The sequence below is a fragment of the Thamnophis sirtalis genome, unplaced genomic scaffold (assembly GCF_051295495.1).
Source record: "Thamnophis sirtalis isolate CommonGarterSnake01/CBP01778 unplaced genomic scaffold, rThaSir2_p1.2 scaffold_3, whole genome shotgun sequence".
In the NCBI taxonomy this organism is placed as follows: Eukaryota; Metazoa; Chordata; class Lepidosauria; order Squamata; family Natricidae; genus Thamnophis; species Thamnophis sirtalis.
Genome location: NW_028261383.1, coordinates 23170003 through 23195645, shown reverse-complemented (window position 1 = coordinate 23195645; position 25643 = coordinate 23170003). Strand labels below are relative to the sequence as shown.

The 25643-nt window shown below is 41.0% G+C and overlaps 2 protein-coding genes across 2 annotated transcripts in view; both read right to left on the bottom strand.

Annotated features, from left to right (window-relative positions):
* The window catches only part of LOC148047590 (uncharacterized), a 37040-nt gene extending 12948 nt beyond the window's left edge, over positions 1–24092 (bottom strand). The window contains exon 1 of the mRNA XM_087711648.1: positions 24029–24092. The gene's annotated coding sequence lies outside the window, so the exon portion shown is untranslated. The remainder of the gene's footprint in view (positions 1–24028) is intronic.
* LOC148047589 (uncharacterized) lies at positions 11690–24128 on the bottom strand. Its single transcript, XM_087711756.1, is given in 4 exon segments — positions 11690–11832; positions 11834–13058; positions 13142–15080; positions 24029–24128. Coding segments are annotated over 3 exon segments (2196 nt in total). The 5' UTR covers positions 14007–15080; positions 24029–24128; the 3' UTR covers positions 11690–11726.
* Between the last annotated feature and the right edge of the window lie 1515 nt (positions 24129–25643).

Below are 25643 nucleotides of genomic sequence, written 5' to 3'. Positions count from 1 at the left end.
CAGGAATGAAGAATAGGCACATGGACCAAGGTATGTGAGAAATGGACTCTGCTCAGGGATGAAGCAAGAAAAACCAATTTGGCTAAATGAAGATTCTTAAAAGGGAAATACCGTGTTTCCCCAAAAATACAACATGTCCTGAAACTAAAGCCTTGCCACATTTTTCAGGTGGGCAAAAATATAAGCCCCCCCCCAAAATAAGCCCCTTTGCACAACCCCCCTCCGGCCAGGCAGAACACTGCTCACCAACCTAGTGGTATTCCAAAGGTGCCAAGCCGCGGGAACCGGGGGTAGGCAAAGGTGATCCCGTTGCTTGGCGCCTTTGGGAAACCGCTAGGTTGGTGAATGGCCCTGTGGGAAGCTGAAGAGAGGGGGTTGCCGAGCGGCTGCTCTCTTGCGAGCGGGCTCCCAAAGAGCCGGGAACAGACTCATGAGCGAATGGCTGTGCTGTTGCTGTTGCAGCAGCGCAACACAGCAGCCATGAAGAGATCACACGAGCAGCCACCCGGCAAACCCCCTTTCCAGCCGGACACAACGCCATTCACTGACCTAGGGGTATTGCCAAGCCGTGTGAGCACCTGTTCGCCGTCGCCCAGCTCCCGTGGCTTGGCCCCTTTGAATTGCCAGTGAATGGCGCTCTGCATGGCTGGAGAAGGTGGTTACACGTGCGGCTTCCCCTCTCGCTCACGTGCCTCCCAGCCTCACAATGCCTTGGCCTAACTCTCCCCACAGAGCCAGGGCACCTATGCTGCCACCGCCGCCACATAGCTTTTTCTGGTAGTGGCTACTCTGAGCGTACGCCTGTGGTTGTATGCTCTGCCGGCAGCTGGACAACAATCATAGAGCGTACGCCCAGAGCGGCCACTGCCAGAAGACTTGGTTTGTTGGGATGGCATGCTTTTCTATGGTATAAGGGAACTAAAACACAGGGCTATTTTAGAAGACACTATATTCGGGAGGTTTTGTTACTAAATTAGGATATCAAAAGGCAATATTGTTTGAAAATTCCAGTCTGGCTCTCAACTATTGAAGCTTTATCATATCCAATAATGTGCTGTCCCAACAGTATATAGCTAATGTAGGAATTAAGAACTGTCTCCTTTAAGAAACTACCTCATGGGAAATGCAGCCACCTTATGGGAAATGTAGGCAGAACTGCCTTGTGGGAAATGTAGTTCCATAACATGTGATCACATCTGTGTTCCCTGATTGGGCAGTGGGTATTTTGCCCGGGAAAAGTGATTTATTACCGGTCACTCTCTGAATCGCCCTTTGTTAACTGGGATGGGGCAGAACGCGTCTCCGCTCATCGAGGGATATAAGAAACCACAGACTTTTTACACTACGTGATGGGACAGATCAAGGAAAGTCAGAAGTATCTTAACACTGAACTATAAGTTTTGCTATTAAGAATGCCTGATAATAAACTTGATGAAAAGAATGTCCTAAGCGTGGGGTTTAACTGCATGCCCCGAGCTATCTGCATTGCTGGGGCAGAACAAATAATATACATTATGGGTATACCATTGGAAAAAGTGATGCACAAATATAAAATGTTGGAGAGTTCTTTGCAAAAATATTGCTAATTTCTAGAACATTTGTATAAAATGAAGAAACACCAATTGCAACTGAACAATATGAAGTACAATGATAATGATATATTTATGTATGTTTGATGGATAATCTGTGATCTTATACACAATTGAAAGCGGTGAGGCACAAATGCTTGTAACCAAATATACATCTGTCTCTCTCACACACACCCATATGCTCATTTTCCCCAGGGCCTCAAAACCTGTGGTCCTGTCCACCATTAAACCATCTTTCCAAGCAGCCTTAAAAGAAGCCCTTTCATTCTCAAAAACTGTTTAAAGAGCAGCACAATGCTTTTTTAGAAATGAAACATTTTCCACCATATTGTGTGCATTGTTCAAAGGACTGTTGAATTGGCCTATCTAGTCACATGACCACCTAGCCACACCCACACAGCTGGTCCGTGCCCTCCCCCCCCCAAAGTTTGAGGGTCCATGAATTGGCCACATTTAAAAACTTTCGGGGCATCTGGGTTAAGGTCATGTCCTGTCCTTAATCCCATCACCTGGAGGTGAAGGTATTTTCTTTGTGAATATGACTCAGGATTTCTTAATGAGCATCTGCTGTAGGCTATTAGGAAAGACTGGGGGCTACTTTCTGCCTTTAAAAACATGTTTCTCCATTTCTCCTTTGGAGAAATAGAATATTCTACCTTTTTTAATATTCCTCAAAATATTTCATTCTTGGGTGACGGCGGGGCTTGCCACAATTCCCCCCTTTTGGGCTACATGTACTTACATATATTGCCCGATGTACACACTATTAGAATGGTCTCTGTATTTCTGTATACCTAGAATGTCACGAGGGATATTTGCCTGGCATCTGTACTTGGGGTCTGTTGAAATGGGAGGTGATTTTTCAGGCCACTCGGACAAGGGGAAGCACACTGGTGGAGGCAGCAGAGGACTCTCATAATGATTATGGCAGTGGCCCCAAAAAGGAGAGCTTTGAGATTTGAGAAGTTTATTTATATGCCGCCCTTTTCCCTGGGGGGACTCAGGGCGGCTTACAACTCGAAAGGGGGGGGGGGAAACAAACATTTAACATGTAAGAAAGTACATCATTAAAAGCACAACATTCATACCATTCGGGTGGGTTACAGTCTTTAGCCCCAGGCCTGACGGGATAGCCAGATTTTAAGGGCTGTGCGGAAGGTCTGGAGGGTGGTGAGGGTACGAATCTCCACGGGGAGATCGTTCCATACGGTCGGAGCTGCCACCGAGAAGGCTCTCCTCCGCGTGGTTGCCAGTCGACATTGACCGGCAGATGGAACTCAGAGGAGGCCTAATCCATGGGATCTAATCGGTCGAGTGGAGGTGATTGGCAGTAGGTGGTCTCTCAAGTACCCAGATCCACTACCATGAAGGGCTTTATGGGTGACAAGCTTTCAACCCATGAAGGTCTAGCAGCCAGGACAGAAGTTCTGTTATATAGAAAAGAAATGTATAGTGTGCAATTTTCTGTGCCAATTCTTTTTAGATATCTGATGTCACTTTCTAGCATTCAGAAATTGCACACAAGGAATCCTGGGACTCCTACTAATGCAGTGGATAATTAATGCAACGTATTCTGCTTTAACGGGCAACTGGGCACCATCATTTGTGAATCAGAGTCAGGAGTTGGGCTTTGGAAATCTCTTTTCTGCTACCTCTTCAGTGAGGAAATTGACTGAGGGGGCATGGCCCCACCCCATGGAATTGCAGTGTGTGTACCGAAAGAGCAGCTCCTCGCATTGTGGCTGCTGCAATAAGTATGAGAAGCCCAGCCAATGTTTTGACATTTAACATCTCCAGCCCAATGAGCTTAGGCCTCCCTGTTCCCATAACCAGCCTTTGCTTTGTGGAAAGCATTCCTTTCCTTCCCCAGACATTGCCAACCTCTGCCCCCATTAAAAAAAACAATAACCCTAGAGCAAAATCTTCATGCACAAAAAGAATATTGACTTGCTGTGCCAACCACTCCCAAATACCATTCCTTTCCCCAATGTCAGAACATTGAAAAGGCTTCTCTCCTGTGTGAACCCCCGGGTGTATTGCCAAACTGGAATTTCGACTGAAATAGAGCCGAGGTGGCGCAGTGGTAAAATGCAGCACTGCAGGCTACTTCAGCTGACTGCAGTTCTGCAGTTCGGCTGTTCAAATCTCAGCGGCTCAGGGTTGATTCAGCCTTCCATCCTTCCGAGGTGGGTAAAACGAGGACCCGGATTGTTGTTTGGGGGCAATATGCTGACTCTGTAAACCTCTTAGAGAGGGCTGAAAGCCCTATGAAGCTGTATATAAGTCTAACTGCTATTGCTATTGAAATATTTCTTACAATCTGGGCATTCATATGGTTTCTCTCTTGTGTGAGTTCTCTGGCCTGCTTGCTATAGCTTTTGCCACATTGGGACAACTGATAGGGCTTTTCTCTAGTGTGAGCCTTTCCATGAACAACTGGGAAGCCGTTCTGACTAAAGGTTTTGCTGCATTGGGAGCACTGATATGGCTTTTCTCCAGTGTGGATCCCCTCGAGCATAATTCTACAATCTTTGCTTTTCCCACAATAGGCAGATGTATGGATCTTTTCAACTACTTACATTATTAGATTCTCAGGGACATCAAAAATACTCTCAATCCCTTGTTGGATGGAACATGGATTCAAGTAACTGTTTCCTTCCTCAAAGGACGAGGCCTGAATTATGGTCTGCCTTATCTGGCTGTCCAAGAGACCTTTATCATTTCCACTGACTTCCAGATCATTTCCCTCTTTTTCTGAACTAGGAAATTATTCCCCTTGATATTTTGATACGTTTCTTCCAGATACACTATATTTTGTCCAGCTCAAAACTCTTGTCCTGGTTTTGTCTTCCTTATCTGTAAGCTGCTGGGGAAGAAGAGTTTTGGGGATTTCCAGAGGAATTAATATGTTTTTGATTGCTGCCTTGGTTTCCTTTGCATTTTAATGCTGCTTGTGATTCAGTTCTCCACAGTGCTCTCTTTGGCATTCTTTTGCCTGTAAGATTCACATAAAAGTTTAATTTATTATTATTATTATCATTATTATTATTATTAAAAAATAATTTTTAATTTAAAACAAATACAACATCTTTCTTTACATGCTATAGAAAGTGTATCAGTTGGTTACAAATAGACTTTCGTGCATCTCTTCCACAGTCAACAAACATAATTCATGTTAACTCGAGCATTTTAACTCAAATATTCATTCATGTCACCATCATCATTTATCCATTTTCATTTGACTATAATTATTATTAAAATAATAATAATAATAATAATAATAATAATAATAATAATAACAACTCCGCCGTTGCCGGTCCCAAGCCCGGATGAGAAAGGAGGAAGGTTGGGATCAGGTTGGCATCTGGTCCCGTAAAAAAACCCCCGCCAACCCATACAATATGGTGAAAAAAACAAATAAGAATTCCATACCGCATCGGTCGTCGCGCGGGTTAACAAGGGCCGCGGCAGATGTTGGGGTCCCTGGACATCCGTCGACAAGTGGGCTACAAGTGGACCAGCCAACAAAACGACAAAAATATAGTGCAGATGAAAACCGTGCCATAATGGCCATAATGACTACAACTCAGAGCCAGAAAAAAGAGGCTATTTAAAGCGAATGTATAAATTATGGAAACAACAATATCCAGATTCAAATGTTAGTGAACAACGACTAGCAGATCAAAGGCGATTTATTATACGGAATAAAGTGTTTAGTGAAGTTGAACATGAGGAAATTCAGGCAAATTGCAAAACCCAAAAAACAATATCACAAGCGGAAATAACTGATATTCAAGACACAACTAAAGACATTATAGTAGAACTCCCAGAAGAAGCTCTTGGGGAGGAAATAACATCGCCACCACTAGAACCAGTTATCACTGAACCAACTGATGAACTAACTCAAAAACAAAAAGAATTGAAGGATAAGATCATGGAGCATTTTCTGCTTAATGAGGAAAGGCAACGTTTACCATCACTAAAAACTGTGCCGAAGAAAATTTTGGCCCCTATCATGAAAATGGTTAATGCAGTGTTTTCAACAATTGAACCGGGATCCATCTTGGAAACAAACCAGTTAATGTACAGCGCAGCTGTAATAGTCACTAATGAACTAGGCATTAAAATTAAAGTACCTACTCATACAACAGAAAAAGCATCAAAGCCAAAGTGGAAAATCCGTTTAGAACAAAAAATAAAAAAATTAAGGGCAGATGCTAGTAACTTAAAGAACATGCATGAGCAACGGCTTAAAAACAACAAAATCATAGATCGGCTAATTAGGAGATATAGATTGGATACAAGAAACATCAATGAAGCTGTAGAGATTGTAAAACAGCAGATAACAGCAACAGCTAGAAAAATTGAAAGATATGAGGCACGAATCATCCAATATAAACAAAATCAGCAATTTCGATCAGACCAACGGCGTTTTTATCAAAGTCTTAATGTAAATGGTGACACCAAAAGTGAAAAACCAGAAAAACAGGCCACAGTTGAATTCTGGAAAGAATTGTGGGAAAATGCAAAGGATTACAACAAGGAAGCAAAGTGGATACATGACTTTGAGAAAAGCATTGGCAACAAACAAATGCAAGTATTAGAAATAACAACTGAGATGGTCAAAAATCGAGTTAAAAAGGTAAAGAATTGGACATCACCTGGAAAGGACCAATTACATGGTTTCTGGCTCAAATATCTGACCAGTTTACATGCAATATTGGCCAGGCAACTGAATGAAATTTTACAAAAGGGCCAAATTGATGAATGGTTGACAACTGGAAAAACATACTTGATTCAGAAAGATCCAACTAAAGGAACAACACCTGAAAACTACAGACCAATAACATGCTTGCCAACAACCTTCAAATTACTCACAGGCATTATTGCAGATAACATGATGGATTATTTGGAAACAAACAACATCTTGCCACTAGAGCAAAAAGGCAACAAAAGAAGGAGCAGGGGCACAAAAGATCAGCTTCTAATTGATAAAATGATATTAGAAAATTGTAAGAACAGAAAAACGAACTTGAATATGGTCTGGATTGATTACAAAAAGGCATTTGACTCACTGCCACATAGTTGGATCATAAAATGCTTAGAAACAACTGGCATTAGCAAAAATATTACATCCTTTACTGAAAAGGCAATGAAACAATGGAGAACTGAGTTGTCAGTAGGGAATGAGAGCTACGGAATGGTTAATATCAAGCGAGGAATTTTCCAGGGTGATTCACTTTCACCTCTTCTCTTCATCATCGCAATGATCCCACTATCAGTAATCTTAAAAAAAATGAAATTAGGCTACCAAACAGCCAAAAAAGCTGAAAAAATTTCGCATTTACTATATATGGATGATTTGAAACTCTACGGAAAGTCAGAAATAGAAATCCAATCACTGACAAATACAGTCCGAGTATTCAGCACCGATATTTCAATGCAGTTTGGCATGGAAAAATGCGTCACTGTATCCATAAAAAGAGGCAAAATCACTGCATGTGAGGGAATTGAAATGCCCAATGGTCAACTAATTAAATGCAAAGAAAATGAAGCCTACAAATACTTAAGCATTCTGCAGTTGGATAACATCAAGCATGGAGAAGTAAAAACTATTGTCAGACGAGAGTACACCAACAGAGTTAGGAAAATTTTGAAATCTAAATTGAATGGTGGAAATACAATCAAGGCCATAAATACCTGGGCAATACCAGTTGTAAGATACACAGCTGGCATAGTTAACTGGACACAAGCTGATTTGGACCTTTTGGACCGAAAAACCAGGAAACTAATGACAATGCACTACAGTTTACATCCACGTGGTGATACTGATAGACTATATCTGCCCCGAAAATCAGGTGGCAGAGGATTATTACAAGTGAAGCAAACAGTTGAAGAAGAAAAACTTGCACTGGCTGATTATTTAAAAGAAAGTCAAGAACATCTATTAATCGAAGTAAAGAACAAAAATCTACTGAAGGCCCAACAGACGAAACAAGAATACAGAAAAGATGTGATAAAATCAAGAATGGAGAGTTGGCAGAACAAAGCACTGCATGGTCAATTTCTGGAAAAAATAAAAGATAAAGTGGACAGGGAACAAACTTGGTTATGGTTAAAAACAGGTACATTAAAGAAAGAAACAGAGTCACTAATCCTGGCTGCGCAAGAACAAGCTATCCGCACAAATGCCATTAAGGCCAAAATCGAAAAATCCTCTGATGATGCCAAATGCAGACTTTGCAAAGAAGCTGATGAAACTGTTGATCACATACTCAGCTGCTGTAAAAAAATCGCGCAGACTGATTATAAATTGCGGCACAATTCAGTAGCACAAATGATCCATTGGAATTTGTGCAAAAATTATAATATTAAAACAGCAACAAACTGGTGGGAACATCAGCCTGAAAAAGTCACAGAAAATCAGATGGTCAAGATCTTGTGGGATTTCCGTATACAAACCGACAAAATACTGGCGCATAATACACCAGACATCACACTGGTTGAGAAAAATAAGGTCACAATCATAGACATCGCAATACCAGGTGATAGCAGGGGCGCCGAGAAGGAACATGAAACAATCGCAAGATACCAGGACTTAAAAATCGAAATTCAATGACTATGGCACAAACCAGCAGTGGTAATTCCAGTGGTAATTGGCACACTGGGTGCTATTCCAAAAGCACTGGAATTACATTTAAAACAGTTAAAAATTGACAAAATCACCATCAGTCAAATGCAAAAAGCCGCACTGCTTGGATCTGCACGCATATTACGAAAATACGTTACGACGTCCTAGGCCCCTGGGTGGGGCCCGACTAGTAACCAATGCCAAATCCGGCGAAACAACTGGCCGCTGTGATACAATTGTATAATAATAATAATAATAATAATTTTTGTTTCTTAAACGATACATGCCCACAACAGTGGGAAAAGAAAAAAAAGGGAAAAAAAAGAAGACAAAAAGAACAAAAAACAAGGCAAGGGGAAAAAAAAAGAACACAGGTATATATTATAAAAAAAGTATATCAGCTGGTTACAACATGTTTTGGTGCATCTCTTCAATTAATTCATATTAATTCAAATATCTTAACTCAAATGTTTACCATATTGACATCATTATACCTCCACTTTTAGTTGACTACAGTTATTTAAATATCCTTCGTCCTTAAATATGCCAAAGATTTAATCCATAACCACATGCTGACATTTCATTAACTTGTTTGTAAAATCCTCTATTAACATCAAATCCTCATATCCTGTTTTAGCTGAACATCCATAATATTTAATACCAAAAATTCCATCTTCCATGCAGTATGGTTTATTATCATTCTCCCTTCTTTATGTAATTATATCGTATATCGTAACATTTTCCCCATATTAGTTAACATTTAACTGTATATATATATATATATATATATATATTTAATAGTCATAATTATTGTGATTAATAACCTTTGTATATGGTCCAAAAATATTTCCAACCTTCCCTTTTCATATCCAATTATTATTTATCATATCAACTCCACATTGTATACATTACTATCAATATCAATTATTATTCAGCTATGTCTATTACAAATAAGAGTAATTAGATTTAGCTAATTTTAAATTGTATTCTTCCATCTACAAGCCTATGTCTCTCCAATAACAAAATCTCCTTAGTCCTATTGCCATTCGTGGAACAGGTTTACTAAATGTTTTTATAAGCACGTCCAAACAGGAATACCTTTTTGCTTAGGATGCCTCTGATGTAATAATAACGTTGTCCTAGGCTTGTTGCATTTTTCAGTTTGTCTTTAATTCTCAAGGGTGGTATCGAAAATTCTGCAAATGATGTTTCATAAAGTATAGATTCTTTAATGCTTCTCATTCCTCCTGCGCTCTGTCTTTTGAAATAAATCTTCTGTATGGCTGCCCCCCTTTCAAGCGTTGCATCTCTTTCTCCCTCCGAAGTAAACCAGACGCCCGGCGTGTCAGCAAGTTGAGAAACTTCATTTCTGACATTCTTCATTTGTATTTCAGGAACATTCAACGTTCTCACTTTTTTCTTCATATTTTAATGTTAAATAGTCCAGCTTTTTTTCAAATCTTTCATATGTGTCAAACAACTTTTGAAATGCGGAGAAAATCATTTGAAACGAATCATTTGAAGCATGTATAGACGCCATGTTGTGACGCAGTTAGAAGCTTTAAGATATTTGCAAGTAAGAACACGCTGAGAGCTGTGCTATCTTATCTGATCTTAGACCAACACAGCCAAGCAATAAAAGTGTCAGATTGTAAGAAGCCAAATTGTAGTAAATTGGTTTACAGCCCACTTAAGGAGAGCCAGAGGGAATGTTGGAGTAATCTTTCCTTTATCCACGTAAATATCATTTAAAACATTTAAGAAATAGGGTAACCACCGGCCATAAATCCATAAAAAAACCAATTCGCCACTAGATTCTTCTGTTCTTTGGTTTCAATTAGCTTAAATTTTAATGCAGACCGTATCTCTTTGAGTAATAAAATCAGCTTACCAGTTGAAACCACTCCCACCATTCTTAGGGGCAACCTGCAGTTTCGGTTAGCTTGCAGCTAATCCAGAAGAAACTGGCAAAAGGGGTTAAATTCCAAGCCCCCCAGAGACTTGCGAACGTCTCTGAGGTCACTGGATCTCCCCTAACCTTTCACTGTCTCTCCGGGACAGCTAGGGTCCGAAACGCCCCGTCCAATTTCCTTCGGAATAGGGGAATTTCAGGAATAGCCTGAAACTCCGTCTTCTCACTGCTAAGCCCCGCCTTCTTCTCTTTTTTAAAAAAAAGAGATCCAAAGGCATCCATTACAATAAAAGGCAAAGATGCCAAAATGCTAACGTAACCCCTTACATTAATTATTTACATTTTCAATATACATGTCAAATACCCATTCAGTTATGAAATTTATTTCTTGACTTGGGTCAATCATGAGTTCATAGAATTGCAGAGTTATCATTAAATATACCTGGAAGTGCTGGGACAGATTATACATATATACATAGCCTTGTTTTCCCCAAAATAAGACCCAGTTTTATTTTCTTTTAGGCCCCAAAATAAGCACCAGGTCTTAATTTCAGGGAATGTTTTACCCGCTTAAGAGCATTGCAGGCAGCCTCCCCTACACTTGTTGCACCTCAATCTGACTTCTCCTGCAGCTGCTCCCAACCAGATACGACATAGCTTGTCGCGCAGCCCATGCAAGCTGTGTCCAAATTGTTTCTCAGCTGATTAAAACACTTAATTCAAAGCCCATCATAGTTAAATCTTGAGGACTACTTTTATGCATTACACCTATCCTCCGCGAGCTGCGCTGGCTACCTGTCGACTTCCGGATGCGCTTCAAGGTGCTGTTAATCACCCATAAAGCCCTACATGGTAGTGGATCTGGATACTTGAGAGACCGCCTTCTGCCAATTACCTCCCTGCGACCAATAAGATCACACAGATTGGGCCTCCTCCGTATTCCATCGGCCAGCCAGTGTCGGCTGGCAACTACAAGGAGGAGGGCCTTCTCAGTAGTTGCCCCGACCCTTTGGAACGAGCTCCCCGTGGAGATTCGTACCCTCACCACCGTCCAGGCCTTCCGCACAGCCTTGAAGAACTGGCTAGCCCGTCAGGCCTGGGGATGAAGATAGTTGCCCCTCCCGAATGATGAATGCATGTTGGTTATTGCTTTTATTATATGTGTCTTTGTTATTGTCTGCATTTCCCCTTCCCTGATTTATGTGAGCCGCCCTGAGTCCCCTCAGGGAAAAGGGCGGCCTACAAATGTCAATAAATCACTAAATCAAATCATTATGCGGGCTGTGGAATTCTGTGATTGAAAATCGGGCAAAACCAAGGTAGAAGACTGAAACTCCACATGTGGGAATTCCATAATCAACAGAAAAAAACTCCATCCAAAATTCCTTTTTGAAGAATTCCTCTAATTCTGGAAAAGGAAATATCCAGAAGCTTTGCTGTTAACCAGAAATAGCAGTTAGACTTTTCACTCCACTTGCAACTTTAATCATGAGAAATGTTTGAGCAAAATGAATCAGCACAAAATTCGAACAATCAATTTCTTACCTATCCTTTCAATGGGAGATCACAAATTCAATTCAAGCAGTCTATAAACTCATCTACCTTTATTCATATGGATTATCTTGTGTGCAATAAGGGATGATTTCTGACTAAAGCTTTTCCCACAGATAGAACATTCAAAGAGTTTCTCTCCTGTGTGTCCTCTGGTGTTTCACCAGGTGGGAATTCCGACTGAAGCTTTTCCCACAATCAGGACATTCAAAGGGTTTCTCTCCTGTGTGTGTCCTCTGGTGTGTCACCAGAGAGGAATTAATACTAAAGCTTTTCCCACAGATAGGACATTCAAAGGGTTTCTCTCCTGTGTGAGTCCTCTGGTGTATCACCAGGTTGAAACTCTGACTAAAGTTATTCCCACAGATAGGACATTCAAAGGGTTTCTCTCCTGTGTGTGACCTCTGGTGTGTCACCAGGTTGGAATTCTGACTAAAGCTTTTCCCACAGATAGGACATTCAAAGGGTTTCTCTCCTGTGTGTGTCCTCTGGTGTGTCACCAGAGAGGAATTAACACTAAAGCTTTTCCCACAATCAGGACATTCAAAGCGTTTCTCTTCTGTGTGTGTCCTCTGGTGTGCCACCAGAGAGGAATTATCACTAAAGCTTTTCCCACAATCAGGACATTCAAAGGGTTTCTCTCCTGTGTGAGTCCTCTGGTGTCTCACCAGGTTGGAATTCTGACTAAAGCTTTTCCCACAGATAGGACATTCAAAAGGTTTCTCTCCTGTGTGAGACCTCTGGTGTGTCACCAGAGAGAAATTAACACTAAAGCTTTTCCCACAATCAGGACATTCAAAGGGTTTCTCTCCTGTGTGAGACCTCTGGTGTATCACCAGGACGCCATTCTGACTAAAGCTTTTCCCACAGATAGGACATGCAAAGGGTTTCTCTCCTGTGTGTGTCCTCTGGTGTGTCACCAGAGAGGAATTAACACTAAAGCTTTTCCCACAATCAGGACATTCAAAGGGTTTCTCTCCTGTGTGAGTCCTCTGGTGTTTCACCAGGTTGGCATTCTGACTGAAGCTTTTCCCACAATCAGGACAGTCAAAGGGTTTCTCTCCTGTGTGAGTCCTCTGGTGTGTCACCAGAGAGGAATTCTGACTAAAGCCTTTCCCACAGGTAGGACATTCAAAGGGTTTCTCTCCTGTGTGTGTCCTCTGGTGTGTCACCAGAGAGGAATACTTACAAAAGCTTTTCCCACAGATAGGACATTCAAAGGGTTTCTCTCCTGTGTGAGTCCTCTGGTGTGTCACCAGAGAGGAATTATTACTAAAGCTTTTCCCACAGGTAGGACATTCATAGGGTTTCTCTCCTGTGTGTGTCCTCTGGTGTGTCACCAGAGAGGAATTATTACTAAAGCTTTTCCCACAGATAGACATTCAAAGGGTTTCTCTCCTGTGTGAGTCCTCTGGTGTATCACCAGGTGGGAATTATGACTGTAATGTTTCCCGCAATCAGAACATTCAAAGGGTTTCTCTCCTGTGTGTGTCCTCTGGTGTGTCACCAGAGAGGAATTATCACTAAAGCTTTTCCCACAATCAGGACATTCAAAGGGTTTCTCTCCTGTGTGAGTCCTTTGGTGTGTCACCAGATGGGAATTCTGACTGAAGCTTTTCCCACAATCAGGACATTCAAAGGGTTTCTCTCCTGTGTGAGTCCTCTGGTGTGTCACCAGATGGGAATTCCGACGAAAGCTTTTCCCACAGTCAGGACATTCAAAGAGTTTCTCTCCTGTGTGAGTCCTCTGGTGTTTCATCAGGTTGGAATTGTGACTAAAGCTTTTCCCACAGATAGGACATGCAAAGGGTTTCTTTCCTGTGCGTGTCCTCTGGTGTGTCACCAGAGAGGAATTATCACTAAAGCTTTTCCCACAATCAGGACATTCAAAGGGTTTCTCTCCTTTGTGAGTCCTCTGGTGTTTCACCAGGTTGGAATTCTGACTGAAGCTTTTCCCACAATCAGGACATTCAAAGGGTTTCTCTCCTGTGTGAGTCCTCTGGTGTGTCACCAGATGGGAATTCCGATGAAAGCTTTTCCCACAATCAGGACATTCATAGGGTTTCTCTCCTGTGTGAGACCTCTGGTGTGTCACCAGGGTCCAATAATTACTAAAGCTTTTCCTACAGATAGGACATTCAAAAGGTTTCTCTCCTGTGTGAGTCCTCTGGTGTATCACCAGGTGTGAATTCCGACTGAAACTTTTCCCAAAGTCAGGACATTCAAATGTTTTTTCTCTTATGTGTGTGGTCTTGTGTTTTAGGAGTTGGGAATTTCTAATGAAACCTTTCCCACAATCTTGACACTTATAAGATTTCACCATGGAGCGAATCCTCTGATGTATTTACCAGGTGGAAATTACGACAGAAATTTCTCCGACAATTAATGGGTTTTTCTCATTTATGATTCCTCTAGGGTATCACCAAGATGGAATTATAACTGAAAGTTTTCCAAAAATCAGAACATTCAAAGCATTTTCTTCTAATGTATCACCAGCTGGAATTGTGACTTTCCCATAAATAGGATATTCAAAGGGTTTTTCTTCTGGGTGAGTTCTCTGGTGAAATAGAGTTTATAATGAAGCTTTTCCCACAATCTAAACACTCATACAGTTTCTCCTTGGAGTCAATCTACAGATCAATCACCAAACTGAAATTGTGACTAAATGTTTTTCCACAATCAGGACATTCAAAGTGTTTCACTTTTGTGAGAGTCCTCGGGTGCTTCATCAGGATGGAATTCTCAGTGAAACTTTTCCCATAGAAAGGATGTTCAAATGGTTCTATTGTTGTGTATGCGTCCTTTAGGGTCTCAAGACCTGGAAATTTCTAATGAAACTTTCACACAATCTGCACCGTTATGTTTTCTCCCCCCTGTGAGTTATCAGATGCAGCACCATGTTGCCATGCTCACTAAAGCATTTACCACATTGGGAGCACTTTTGTGGCTTCCTTCTTGTGTGGAGATGCTTCCATGAACCACAAGGGAGCTGTTGTGAGCATAGCTTTTGCCACATTCAGTAAACAATACCTTGTTTAATGGTACTTTTATTCAAGCAGTCTTCTTCCTCACATTACTGTCACCTGCATTATTGTCTCTTCTATATGACTTTACTATTGATCTTTTCCTCCCAACAGACTTCCAGGTTTTTATTTCCTCTTTTGCTGAATTATAAATAACCCCCCTTCACCTCTCATGTAATATATCGTTGAGTTCTGCATAATCTGCTCATTCTTTCTTGGCTTTCTCTCTCAAACAGCTGCTGGAGGAGGAGCAGATTTGTATGGTTTTCTGCAGGGAATGGAAAATATTTTGATTTCTGGCTTGATTTTCTTCCTTTTCAACATTGATTGTTATTTACAGTTGTCCAGAGAGCTCTTATTGGCATCCTGTTCACCTGTAAGATTCAAAGAAAAATATAACTTTAATTTTTTGTAAAATGATGAGAGATGAGTTGAAAAAAGAAAGAAAAGTATACACCACTTTTGCTCATGGAAGTCCTCAGTGCAAATAAGGGCCCAAAATTCTGTCTACAACCTCTCTGGTGACATCCTTGTTCAAGTAGTCCTTACTTAACCTACGGCAATTGGAACAGATATTTATGTCACTAAGCAGCTTAATCATTAAGCATCATGTCACATGACAGTGCCAACTTACATCTGCTCCTCTGTAGTTGTTAAGCTAATTACTGTGGGTTGTTAAAGGCAATTTTATATGACTGTGGCTTGCAATTTTCTGCCAGTATACCCACTGATGTTGCTTGTCAGAAGGTAGCTGGCAAGGTCACAAATGGGGATCATGAGTGTGGGATGCCGCCGCCATCATAAATATGCAACTATTGGCAGAACCCAAATTGGTGCAATCCTTTTCCTGCACCTTCAAAACCACAGTCATGGCTGACATGCGGTCACGGAACAAGTCCTAGGATTACCAAAAATTTTGTGGACCAGGTGCTCGTCTGCTTCTACTGTGCCATAGTAACTTTTGAAGGCTCAGAGAAGAAGTGGTAAGTGAGGACTACCTATGCAACCAAAGATGGATTAAGCACAATTGAACCAGGTTAATACGTGGATGGGACAGGAAATACCATACTTATTGTAAAGACATTGAAGTAAAAAAACTGCGGAATTAAGCTTTGGATGGTTTTGGTCAGCGTGTTATCTTAATTTTTAAATGTTACTTTCATGGATGGAATTTATGCAAACTGTTTGAAATGAATGGATCAAGTTTTCTTCTTCTAAAATTTTTACTATTACTTTCACAACCTACGGGCTAAACGTCTCCTTATTCATCACTACATGTGTCTTTTACTCTTTCTTCTCTATTTCATGTAAGAATTTGACTTTTTTAAAAACTTGGAATATTAAATGATACAAAAAGAACAAAGAGAATTGCAACAATTGTAACAATAAAGAGAGAGATAACTGCTACTCGAAGACTGGAAACTTGAGTACTAAAAACAAAATACTTTTAATTTCACTACTGATTATCCTGGTCTGGAACTTTAAAGTCTCACAGTTTGTTTATAGAAAGTGATAAGAAGTAAAGCACCATTTGTTTATACAAATGTTCCTTTGAAATATATCCTTAACCAGAGATCTCATGGTGAACCTATGTGTAACCTTGTAAAACTCTTCCAAGTCAGAGCAGCAGTGTTTTAACAGCTGGTACCATCATCATAAAAGGGAGCTCGCTCAGAAGCTGAAAGAGGGGAGAAGAAAGGGAAGAAGAGAGGGATAGGAGAGAGGGCAGGGGGGGAAGAGGAGAGAAAGGAGGAGTGGAAAGGGGAGAGAAAAGGAGAGAGGAAGGGGAAGTAGAGAAGAGAAGGAAGAGAGGAGGGAGGGAGGGGAGAGGGGGTCAGAGGGAAGAGAGGAGGTAGGGAGGGATAGGAGAGAGGGAAAAGAAAGTGATGGAGAACGTGCAAATATGATGCATGGAGAGCAGAAGAGCCAATAATTGTTTTAGGGAGTTGATGGTAAGATGAATTGACCTAAACATTTAATAATACAATACGATGTTGCCTATGTAATAGTATACATGTGATTATATGCTACGAAAATGAAAAAATAAAACTATATAAAAAAAAACATGTAATGGGAGACTTTAACTACCCTGATATCAACTGGGGGACAAACTCTACAGCAAGTAGGAGATTGAACAGATTCCTAACCAATTTAGCTGACAATTTTGTCATCTAAAAGGTGGAGGAGGGAACTAGAGGAAAAACGACTCAACCTAATTCTTACTAATAGAGAAGCGATAGAAGGAGTTGAAGTTGTCGGAACCTTACTGGAATTCAATATAATGCAAACACAAGGAATAAAATATAATCCAACAAGTGTCTTAAACTTTAGAAGAGCTGATTTTAAGAAATTCATAGCCTAAGCAAAATTTCATGGATAAAAATCCTAAAGGAGAAAACAATGCAAGGAGTGTGGGAAATAGTGGAAAATCTATATATATAAAAGCAAAATACCACTCACGCGTTCACAAAATCTCCAGAACCGTAAAGCCTACAAACCTCAAATTTACCATGTACAGATGAAACTCGAAAAATTAGAATATTGTGCAAAAGTTCATTTATTTCAGTAATGCAACTTAAAAGGTGAAACTAATATATGAGATAAGACTCATTACATGCAAAGCAAGATAGTTCATGCCGTGATTTGTCATAATTGTGATGATTATGGCGTACAGCTCATGAAAAACCCAAATCCACCATCTCAGTGACGAGCCAAGGTGGCGCAGTGGTTAAATGCAGCACTGCAGGCTACTGCTAGATCAGCAGGTCAGCGGTTCAAATCTCACCGGCTCAGGGTTGACTCAGCCTTCCATCCTTCCGAGGTGGGTAAAATGAGGACCCAGATTGTTGGGGGCAATATGCTGACTCTCTGTAAACCGCTTAGAGAGGGCTGAAAGCCCTATGAAGCGGTATATAAGTCTACTGCTATTGCTATTGCTATTGCTAGACTTATATACCGCTTCATAGGGCTTTCAGCCCTCTCTAAGCGGTTTACAGAGAGTCAGCATATTGCCCCCAACAATCTGGGTCCTCATTTTACCCACCTCGGAAGGATGGAAGGCTGAGTCAACCCTGAGCCGGTGAGATTTGAACCGCTGAACTGCTGATCTAGCAGTAGCCTGCAGTGCTGCATTTAACCACTGCGCCACCTTGGCTCTTAAATGCAGCACTGCAGGCTACTTCAGCTGACTGCAGTTCAGCAGTTTGGCTGTTCAAATCCCACCAGGCTCAAGGTTGACTCAGCCTTCCATCCTTCCGAGGTGGGTAAAATGAGGACCCAGATTGTTGTTGGGGGCAATATGCTGACTCTGTAAACCGCTTAGAGAGGGCTGAAAGCCCTACGAAGCGGTATATAAGCCTAACTATTGCTATCTCAGAAAATTAGAATATTACATGCAATCAAGAAAACAAGGATTGTACAGTAATCCAACAGTCATTGAACCAGATTTTGGTGCTTTTGGCAAAAGTTGCTCTCATCAGAAAAGAGGACTTTGAACCATTGCGCTTCATTAAGATCAGGGTCAACACAGCCGTCTACCAGAAGATTTTGGAACACTTCATGCTTCCTTCCTCAGATGAGCTTTATGGGGATGCTGACTTCATTTTCCAGCTGCCCACACTGCCAAAAGCACCGAAACCTGGTTCAATGACCGTGGGATTACTGTGCTTGATTGGCCAGCAAACTCGCCTAACCTGAACCCCATAGAGAATCTACGGGGCAATTCCAAGAAAAAGATGAGATACAAGAGACGGAACAATGCAGAAGAGCTGAAGGCTGCTATTGAAGCATCCTGGTCTTCCATAACACCTCAGCAGTGCCACAAGCTGATAGCTTCCATGCCACGCCGCCTTGAGGCAGTAATTGCTGCAAAAGGGGCCCAAACCAAGTACTGAGTACATATGCATGGTTATACTTTTCAGAGGTAAGATATTCTTCTATGTACAATCCTTGTTTTATTGATTGCATGTAATATTCTAATTTTCTGAGATGGTGGAGAAAAAAGAAAAAAGTCAGGGAAACAAGTCAGCGCACTAATGGGTGATGGTGGCAAGGAAGCGATGGGCAGTAGAGACACAGCAGAGCTACTGAATTCATTATTTGCATCTATCTTCAGGCAAAAAGAAAAAATAGCCAAACCTACCAAAAACAGAACAGTAAAAGGCAGACTAGCAATACAAATTAAAACAGGCAAGAAATGTTAAGAAAACACCTGTCCATTCTAGATGAGTTCTAATCATTGGGACCAGATTGATTACATCCCAGAGTTCTGAAGGAGCCGGCAGACGTGATCTAAGAACCATTGAACCATATCTTTCAAAGATCTTCACCCACCAATGAACTACCGGTGGATTGGAAAAGATCTGATGTAGTTCCCATCTTCAAAAGAGGGGAGAAAAATAGATCCATAAAACTACAGGCCAATTAGCCTGAAATCACTACCTGGGAAGATCTTGGAAAAGAAGATTTGCAAACACCTAGAAGCAAGCAAATATATAACCAGAAGTCAAGATGGGTTTGTCAGAAACAGGTCATTCCAAAGAAATGTTATTTCATTCTTACACAAAGAGACTAAATTAACAGACCAATCAAATACATAGTATCATTGAATTTCAGTAAGGTAGTTGACAAAGTAGATCATAAACTACTTCTTGGCAAATTAGAAAAATTTGGGTTAGGTATATCCATCCATAGAGATAGATTCATAACTGACTGACAAACCACATTCAAAGTGTATTCCTTAATGGGACTATATCTATACGAGGGAAGTAAGCAGTGGGTACCCCAATGTTCTGTTTTAGTATCTTCTTTTACGAAGATATTAAATATCTGTGTAAATGCCTTAGATGAGGGGATTGAATGGGAATGGAAAAATAAGGTTTTACGCTTATTGCAAGAAAAACAAAAGGTACAGGTACGGAATGGGCAGAACCTGGTTCAAGCAGTAACTATGAGAGGACCCTTGAAGTCCTAGTGGACAATCATTTAGATATGAGCCAGCAATGTATTGAAGTGGCCAAAAAAGCTAATACAGTACTAAGCACTAAGTAGACCATAACCTACTTCTTGGTAAATTAGAAAAATGTGGGATAGGTACATCCATCCACACAGATGGATTCATAACCGGCTGACAAACCACAATCAAAGTGTATTCCTTAATGAGACTATATCTATATGGAGGAAAGTAAGCAGTGGATACCCCAAGGTTCTGCTTTAATACTCTTTAATATCTTCGTAAATGATGAGGGAGTCGTATGGGAACGCATCAAATTTTCAAATGACAGCAAGTTGGCAGGAATAGCCAACACCTCAGAACATAGGCTCAAGATAGAGAATCTCAATAGATTTGAACACTGGGCCCTACCTAACAAAATGAAATTCAATGCAGGGGGAAAAAGGGTTTTACATGTATTCAAGAAAAACCAAATGTACTGGTACAGAATAGGTACCACTTGGCTCAAGTAATAACTATGAGGGGAACCTTGAGGTCCTAGTGGGCAATCATTTAGATATGAACCAGAAGTATATTGCAGTGGCCAAAACAGCCAATACAATACTAAGCGCCATTAACAGAGAGATAGAATCAAGATCATGTGAAGTACTAGTACCACTTTATAAAGAGTAAGACCACACTTAGACAATTGCACACAGTTTGGTCAACATATCATAAAAACGGGCTTCGAGGGGAGGAGCTGCCGCCGTCGGGAGCTCAATAAAGCTCCTGCCAGGACTCTGGTTCGTATATCTTATAAGATCTATAGATATCTCCCCTTTCTGGCAGAAAGGGGCAGGGAGAAGGTCAGTCGTTAGGATCTCTTTGTAATTCATAGCTTTTCTTTTTGCTGTGAATGGAGAAGAGGTTCAACATTAGCTGAGCCTTTACTCCGGCCAGTTTTCCGCGCTGCCTTTTTTGCAGCCTAGGCAGATTGCCTCCCCCCCCAGGACAAAGCTAAGCTATTTAAAAGCCAATCCGGGCGGGGACCATTCCCGAGGAACTTCTTCTATTACCATTTAAAATACCAGCTTCAATTTCGCAAAAGGCTCCCTTTCTTTCTTTAGCTGCGTCACAAGATGGCGATCTCGTAGCTTTTGTGTTTGATCTGACGCAGCTAGCTGACCCTACCCTCCTGAAAGCTTCTCCGTACTAATTGCTAAAAGATTAACTGAGGGGAGCACAGACTTTGATTTTTGGCTCGCTTGATTGCTTGTCTTTTATTTTTATTCTGGAATGGCTCCCAAACCTAAACAGAAGCGCTTCCTTAATAATAAAACTGCTATGAAGCCGCTACCCTTGTCTCCTACACCCTCCACGGGAGACTTGCTAACACAAGAATTCCTTCTCAAAACGCTTAATGATTTCAGACAGGAGATTAATCAACTGATTTCGGATTTATCTGATCAATTTGATGCTAAAATTGCTCAGGCAAAGCAGGATATGATCGGAGTAATGACAGTCATGACAGATTATATTGCTGAAACGGAGGACAAATTGGAACTTTTGGAAGAAACTAACCTTAATCTGATATCAAAAATTCAAACGTTAGAACAGGAAATTGAATCTGCCCAAAAAGAACTTGTCAAATTAAATTATAACAAGACTGCCTTTGCTATACGTGTTAGAGGACTGCGTGAAAACCAACAGGAGAATTTGAAACAGACATTTTTTGAGGCTTTCAGTCGCTTGGTGGGAAGTCCGGGACTTAATTTTGATTGGCAGATTCAAAGAATTTACCGCCAGAATTCTTGGGTAGCAAAACAGCGACGGCTTCCGAGGGACATAATAATATACTTTACCACAAGGGAATCTAGAAATGAGATAACACAGAGGCTCTACGGAAAGAGGTTGAGAATTGATGGGGACGACTTGATTGTTTTTAAGGAGATACCATTTCAAATGTTAAGAACAAGAAGACAGTATGCTTTCTTAACCGAAGAACTCAGAAACTCTCAGATTTCATACAGATGGGAAGTCCCAGCTGGTATTACAGTTACATTTGGTAACCAAAAATACCGCATTAACTCCGTCTGTGAAGCCCGAAAATTTTACTACGAGACCCTGAAGGCGGGACTTCCTGATTCATCCGGATCTGGGGAGAGACAGGGAGAAGGAGAAGACAAACAGCGAGACACGTGGCTACAAGGCGGAGCGTGTTGCTTTCCTCTTCCGGAAGGGCAGAAGACTAAAGAATAAAGACTAAGCGATGTTTTTAAAGCTTTATGATTTCCGTCTGGGATAAAATGGAAAAGTGGCATATCGATGATGAGACATGGAGACTGAAAGAAGCGTTGCTGATTGTGGACATATATTGTACAGAAGTTTTGTCTGAACTCTAACTCTAATTGTGCATGAACTATTTTCTTAGACGAAGAGAGTGGAAATTGTGATCTTTTTGAGTTGCGGTTTGGAACGAACGGAGTTGGGAGGTGTGTGGGAGAGGGAAGGGCAGCGAAAGTGTAATTAGATTACTTGGGGCTAGAACGCAAGCTGATGTTTGTTTGAGTTGCTATATCAATATAAGGTTAAGAAAGATTGGTCGGAGAATCTTCAGGAAAGTGGAGTAAACATGGGAGGAGCAATGAATGTGGACAAAATATATATGTGGATATGGATAAAGGCAGGGTGGAAGGTAAAAAATTTATATGTGGAGGTGGGTAAGGATAGAAAGGGAGGTGTTGGAAATGAAAAATGAAAGAAGTATTTGAGTTAATGGTGTTATAGAAAGGTTTGGATACCTGGATAAAAAAGAGATAAATTAAAGGTTTGAATAGATAGACAAAGCAAGGAGATTTTTAGTTGGGGAATTCTAATTGATCAACTTACCTGGTTCTAATATAGTTTGAAACCCTGCAAGTAGCAAAATAATCGAAATTTGGAATGAATTACATTGTTTAAGATTTACAGATAATGGGAAGCTGTGTTAACGTGATGGGTTTATTGACCCTTTTTGTTTCTTTCTTCTTTTTGTGTGTGAGTGTGGGTGTTTCTTTTTTGTTTCTTATTTTTTATTTTCTATTATTTTTCCTTTTTCTTTTTGGCTTCATTTTTATCTTATTTTTTTAATTTTAAAGTTAGCTGACCTTATTATACTCAAATGCTTGTTAAAGAACTATGCCGGGCATGGGACCTGCGAAGCCGTAAGGGGGTTAGGGAGGGGGGATTATAGAGGGGAGGGGGGAGGGGGGAATTACAGTTTCAATCCTTAGAACAATAAGAATTCACTTGTATACTGTGGCTCGTTTTTCTTTTTTTTTTTCTTTTTTTCTTTCTCTACTTTTATTGTAAAAAACAAATTGAATTGTATGAATACACCAAAGTGAGGAGAAGAGGGAAAGAGAAGGGAGAAGTAAAGAGGGAGTGAGAGGGAATGTGAGGAGGGTGAAATGGAGGGAGGGGGAGATGTCTGAGGGGGTAGGGAAGTAGGAGGGGAATGCTGGAGGGGTGAAAGGAAAGTTGGAGGGGGAGAGGAGAGGGTGTATGGGGGAATGAAGTGTTATGTGGGGTTTTTTTTTTGTTTTTTTTTTTTCCTTTTTTCTTTTTTTTATGCACAGTATATAAGTGATTGTATAAAATGAAAATGAAAATGAAATAAAAAATAAAATGTTTTACAACATATCATAAAAACGTGTTGACACTCTGGAAATAATGCAGAAAAGAGCAGCAAAGAGGATTAGGGGCCTGGAGGCCAAAATAAAAAGAAGGGTTGCAGGAATTGGGTATGTCTAGTTTAGTGAAAGGAAGGACTAGGGGAGACATGATAGCCATCTTCCAATACTTGAGGGGTTGCCACAAAAGAGGGAGGGGCGTCCACCTATTCTCCAAAGCCCCTGAAGGCAGGACAAGGAACTGGATGGAAACTCATCAAGGAGAGAAGCAACTTAGAACTAAGGAGAAATTTCCTGACACTAAGAACAGTGAACCAGTGGAAGATTTTCTCTTCAGAGGTTGTGGGGGCTCCATCCCTGGTGGCTTTTAATCAGAGGCAGGACAGCCATTTGTCTGAAATGATGTTGGGTCTCCTGCTTGATCAGGGCGTCGGAATAGAAGACCTGCAAGGTCCCTCCCAGCTCTGTCACAAACCCTCCAGTGATGGGAGCCCCCACAACCTCTGGAGGGAAGCCATTCCCAAAGAATCCACCTTCACTTGGAAGAGACTTTTCCAATCTTCCCACCGGAAGGAAAACTGCAGCCACCAGTTTCACAGCGTGCAGCCCCAGTGGGCTTAAATTCGGGGAGGGAAGGAACCTGCAGCAGCAGCAGCTGAGATGCTTCAGCCCAGTTGCTTCTCTGCTTCCAGGACTCTCCTCCCACCCGCCGTCAACTCACCTTCCAGCTGCTGCTTCGACCATGGGAAGAGCACAAAAGCCGCTCTGCACAACACTCTCCTCCCATGAGTGATCCGGACGGAACAGGAAGTTCAGCTGTTCCCAACGGTGCTTTTTTCAAAAGTTACTTTCTTCTACTCTTCCCGTCGCTTTCCAACCTTTCTAGCAATTCAGTACTCGATGGTTTTAACTCCTTTAAGCTCAACCCCAGGTATTATCCGCTTTTGTAGGCACAGGTGTTGCCTATTTGAGCACCATCTCCAGATAGGAGGCAGAAAAAAAATCTATTTCCAGTTTCTACCTGAGGCGTTTGCAAAAGGTTTCCCCTGATTAAATGCTATTCAAGTAGTTTTTGACTTCTAGCAACCGACTTTGCAGCTGAGCCTAGTGAAATAGTGAAATGTGATGTTACTTGTGAAGATTAGCTATGTGCTGAGCCCTAAAAGTTCATAAAGGTTTTACAGAATTACACAATCAGCTTTCTTAGGGGTGACTCTCAGTGGAGATCAAAACCTCTCTACATGCCAAAACTTTATGACTCTGAGGCTCCCAGGATTTTAGGGCATGGCGGCAGCATCAGGCCAGACACTCCAAGGGAACGAGCTTCACTCCTGCTGGCCAGGGCTGCATCCAAGAACATCAACCACCAAGCTTCATTCTTGGAAGAGGAAATTTTATATCTGCTAAATGCCAGGTGTAAATTCTGTAAATTTGCTTGCACTGAAGTCTCCCATTAGGTCGTACAGAGAAATATATGCAGCAGGGCCTAGAAATGGAGCCTAAGAAAGAGGGCCTGATTGCCTATATATGGTAGAAGAAATTTTCCCCTCCCCCAATTTCTATTTATCTTTTTATTGTACAGAGGGTTGTTTTTTATATATTCTGCTATTTCCCTCATGTTAATTTTAATGTCTTAGAGAAACACAACGTTCAGTTTCATCCTTCTGCATCCTGAATGTCTTCCAGATTTTGAGGCCAGAATTTCCTAGCCAGCATCTCCTTTTCACAAAATATCTGTGAGTCATAAGCAGAGTTTCTGAGTTGCCCCAGTAAGTTGCTGAAGCTTCTAAAAAATACATGGTAAAAAAATATTTTTATTTCTATACCCGGAACCATACCAATTGCTCTTTCTTGCCTTCTGAGGCTTTGGTTCTATGCATCAGACGTCTCCAATAGAAAAAAAGAAGTCACATTCATTGCAATGAACTCTTGCAGTATCCAGCAAAGCCATAAGCTCTTCCAAATTTTTTTCTCTTTCCTATCTTACTGTCCCACTTTATTCCCTCCCCAAAATCACAAATCCATGACTGATAAATATAATTTGTCCCCACTGGGGTAGATTTTTAAAAATAATAATTTTATTTATGGTTTTTTTAACTGCTTGGTGAACAGTGCATTGTCTGGGTCAATACTTTATACACAATACTAGTAATAATATTGTTTAGGTGTACATAATACTTTTCAACTTCTAACAATTATGTATAGATAGTAATGTTAATGTATTATATATGCTCATTTTGCCCAGGATCTCAAACCACGTGGTCCTATCCACCATTAAACCATCTTTCCAAGCAGGGTCCATGTTTCTAATGTTTTTCCACTTGGACCTGAACCCA